The sequence below is a fragment of the Frankliniella occidentalis genome, unplaced genomic scaffold (genome assembly GCF_000697945.3).
Source record: "Frankliniella occidentalis isolate FOCC.00 unplaced genomic scaffold, Focc_3.1 Scaffold54, whole genome shotgun sequence".
NCBI classification, from domain to species: domain Eukaryota; kingdom Metazoa; phylum Arthropoda; class Insecta; order Thysanoptera; family Thripidae; genus Frankliniella; species Frankliniella occidentalis.
This window is the reverse complement of record NW_026267184.1, coordinates 753021-756236: the sequence shown is the minus strand read 5'-3', so window position 1 is coordinate 756236 and position 3216 is coordinate 753021. Positions and strand designations below refer to the sequence as shown.

Sequence of the window (3216 nt, the reverse complement as noted above, 5' to 3'; positions counted from 1 at the left end):
ATACGCGCGATTCACTCCTTTCGCACTCGGCCACCTCTTCGTTCATTCTGACCTCCTGCCCCTTTCCCACTCTTTTAACTCCCCCGCCTCCCCTCCTCGCACTTATGCCCTTCCACCACCGGTGTAGTCTAGGTGTACAAGGTGTTGCCTACCTATACGGAGATCATGAACACATCTTGCTACGCGACCCTCAAGTAGCCATGACACTCACTTAGGCCCTTCTCCTAACATGCTCAAACAAGTTGCCTACCTCATCGGGGTACACCCTAAGACCCGCCACTAGCCGCGAAAAGATGCGAGTTGGGTTGCATACCTACTAGGCGCTCGGCTGAACAAGCGTCCTGTCTGGCCTCGGACGTCGGAAGAGCCCGTCTTGCATCAGACGCCCTTATATTCTAACACACAGTGCCCTACACCCCCACACCTTTTCCCTCAGCCCCCCAGCCGACCCCAACACGGCAGTCAATATGCGTTGCATGCAGTACCGAACGCTATCACAGACCAACGGAACAAACCCCTGGTTCAATCACTCTGTTCTTACTAACCCTTTGGTACAAACCCACGGTACCAGACCCTAATTACAAGCCCAATTTTTTTAAGTGAGAGGTAATCCCTGGTGCAAGCCGCCTGGCCCGGCAAACAAACAAAAAAATCTTGGTACAAACCACCGGTTCGTAATTGGGACCGAAATGTTCGGAACAGCGGACGGGGCTTCCCTGTCGGCTGCTTGAGCCTTCGGCTTATTCAGCTCGGGCAAGCAGCAGGCAAGGGAACTGAGTTTGACTTGTGATCGAAGGGGCTTCTTCTTTCGATCGGCTTAAAACGAGCTCAAATTTTATCTCGGAGCCGGCTGGGGCACCGGCAGCTGTGTCTCGCCTGGCGTCTGATGGTCCCCCAATCCTCCCCCTGTTCTCTCCCCCCCCCTCTCTCTCTCTGTTCCCCATTCCCCATTCCCGACTCCTCTCACAATAATCTCGGTGCTCGCACGTCCAGCGGCAGCACGAGGAGCTCTCGAGCAGGTCCTTGAACCCCAGCTGCTGCTGCCGTGGCTGCTGCTGCTGCCCCATCCCTCGCAGTCTGCCCCCTACTCCTGTTCCTTATTTGTCTTCTCCTCGTGTTAGTTACGCCCTTTCCTCCCGAAATCCGTTCCTTCCGTTCACACGATTGGACTCCTCGCTGCTGTGTTCCTTACGGACGTGCTCCGGAGCCTCCAGCGCTAAGATTTTTCTAGAGAGATGGCCTGGAGAAGTATTGGTTTCGGGGAGCAGGGTATGAGTGTAGTTTACGTCTGATAGTCCACACTGTCGCGCGGTCTGTCGTCGAGGGCCTTTCCATTTGCTGGGCCCTTATTTTTGTCCTTTGACTTGATTCTCGCCTGTCAACTATGGTGTAAATAGAATAAATACTTTGTTGCTGCCTTGGCACTAATCTGGTCTATTTTCTTTCCGTGTGTTTCAGGGAGCATGGGGTTCCTGAGTGGTGAGTACATTACGCATTTGCTCACGTTCAGTGTGCCCCTCCCTCTCCTTTTTGGATCTGCTTTGTCTGAGGCGCGGTTTTGTGGTGGCCCTGCCGTACGCTTTGCGTTTACAAGAACCGCACAGGCACAGGCTTGAGCAGCAGGCGGGAGAAATCCACCCCACCGCTATGCCGTCAAGATAAAACCAAACGACTTGTGTGGAAGTTGGGGAGAGTTCTGAGCTGCAGAAGGGAGAGCAGAAGTGTTGCTGGGCGGGTCTCTCCCGCTACTCCTCCCTGTGGTCTACCGGCCACGCCACAACGCCCGATATCGTGCCCCCCCCCCCAATGCTAACCACCCCCTGTTTCCGCAGCGGCCGCGGACCCGCGGGTGCAGCCGGTGCTCTGGACGGCCTTCCTCGTCGTGCTGATGCCGCTCGTCAGGATATGCTGAGGCCAGGTAAGAAATCCTCGAATCCTCTCGAATCCTCTCGAATCCTCTCGAATCCTCTCGAATCCTCTCGAATCTCCTCGAATCTCCTCGAATCTCCTCGAATCTCCTCGAATCTCCTCGAATCTCCTCGAATCTCCTCGAATCCTCGCTGAAAAAACCGACACCGAACAACCCTAGTAACTTTGCCTTCCTTTTGCCTGTGTCCCCCAGGAATTTACGTGGCCGTGTTTCTGAGCGTGCCCGGAGCTGGAGCCAACACCATGCCGCTGGTCGCCCGGAGGCCGGTCTTGAGTCACCTGCTACGTTTGGGGCCATCGATTCTTTGGACGATGGTCTATAGTGGGTCTGTCCGCAAGTCATGTTCTGGAAGATTGTGCTGTTCCGAAAAGATTGTTAACAAGCAGACGTGTCACAGACTCTTTCCGTTTGTTACTTATTGACTGACAAAACGGTGGTTACAAACACCAATAAAGGTGATCTCTGTGATTGCATTTTGCTGCTCTTACATTTTTCCCCATAATGCGGGAATGGAACTTTACTCTTGTATATCCTAGTCTCGTATGTTTTGTTCGCTCGAGCAGATAGGGAAACAACGTTTGGGATGTGGTTGGTGTATTTGAGTTTACAAAGGGGTCGGAGACCGCGATACAATTATTGAAATTTTATATGGGACCGGTGAGTTACAATTAAGAGACCAGAGGTTGATTTATGTACTAAGAAAATCGTCGGTTGGTGAAGTGAGAGATAAAAATTTGGCGAATGACCGCTTAAATTTTGTGATCTTTTCGATCTATAATTTTTGTTATCTTATTCTAATATTATGGACTCAACGGTCGGCTGACACAGCGTCAATGAGTACAGCATGTTAATGTTTGGATCAATTTGTTTACTGCTATTCTGTATGGCCTTACGACGAACCGAGCCGTTCAATGGACTCATTAATGATGGTGATAAGAAATAAATATCATATTCAAATTTTACATTCATACTGTTCTACGTTCAATGTGTTACCCACGAACCCGATTTCACCCCGCGACACACGACCTACCGTTTACGAGGGGGAAATCACTTACGCACTAACTCGTACTAACAGCGCAAGGAAGCGTTCCAATGGCAGAAATCAAGCCTCATAATGCTGAAATGACATGGTTTTTTTTAAATAATTTTATAAATGATGAAAAATAACGATACAAGTAGGGTATACTAACGTGTTCGAACGTAATAATTTCGATGGATTTCCCCCTCGACCAATTACGTAATCAGCTACTGACGCTGATTTGTAAATACCCTCGTTGCCATTCACT

The 3216-nt window shown here is 50.5% G+C and overlaps 1 protein-coding gene across 2 annotated transcripts in view; it reads left to right on the top strand.

Moving 5' to 3' along the window:
* Window positions 1-2892, top strand: part of LOC113213117 (uncharacterized) — a 130039-nt gene extending 127147 nt beyond the window's left edge. For both annotated transcript variants that reach the window (XM_052267560.1, XM_026432070.2), the window contains 3 exons: window positions 1459-1479; window positions 1833-1918; window positions 2123-2892. In XM_052267560.1, the coding sequence (XP_052123520.1) occupies window positions 1459-1479; window positions 1833-1912 (101 nt within the window). In that variant the 3' untranslated portion in view covers window positions 1913-1918; window positions 2123-2892. The remainder of the gene's footprint in view (window positions 1-1458; window positions 1480-1832; window positions 1919-2122) is intronic.
* The last annotated feature ends 324 nt before the right edge of the window (window positions 2893-3216 follow it).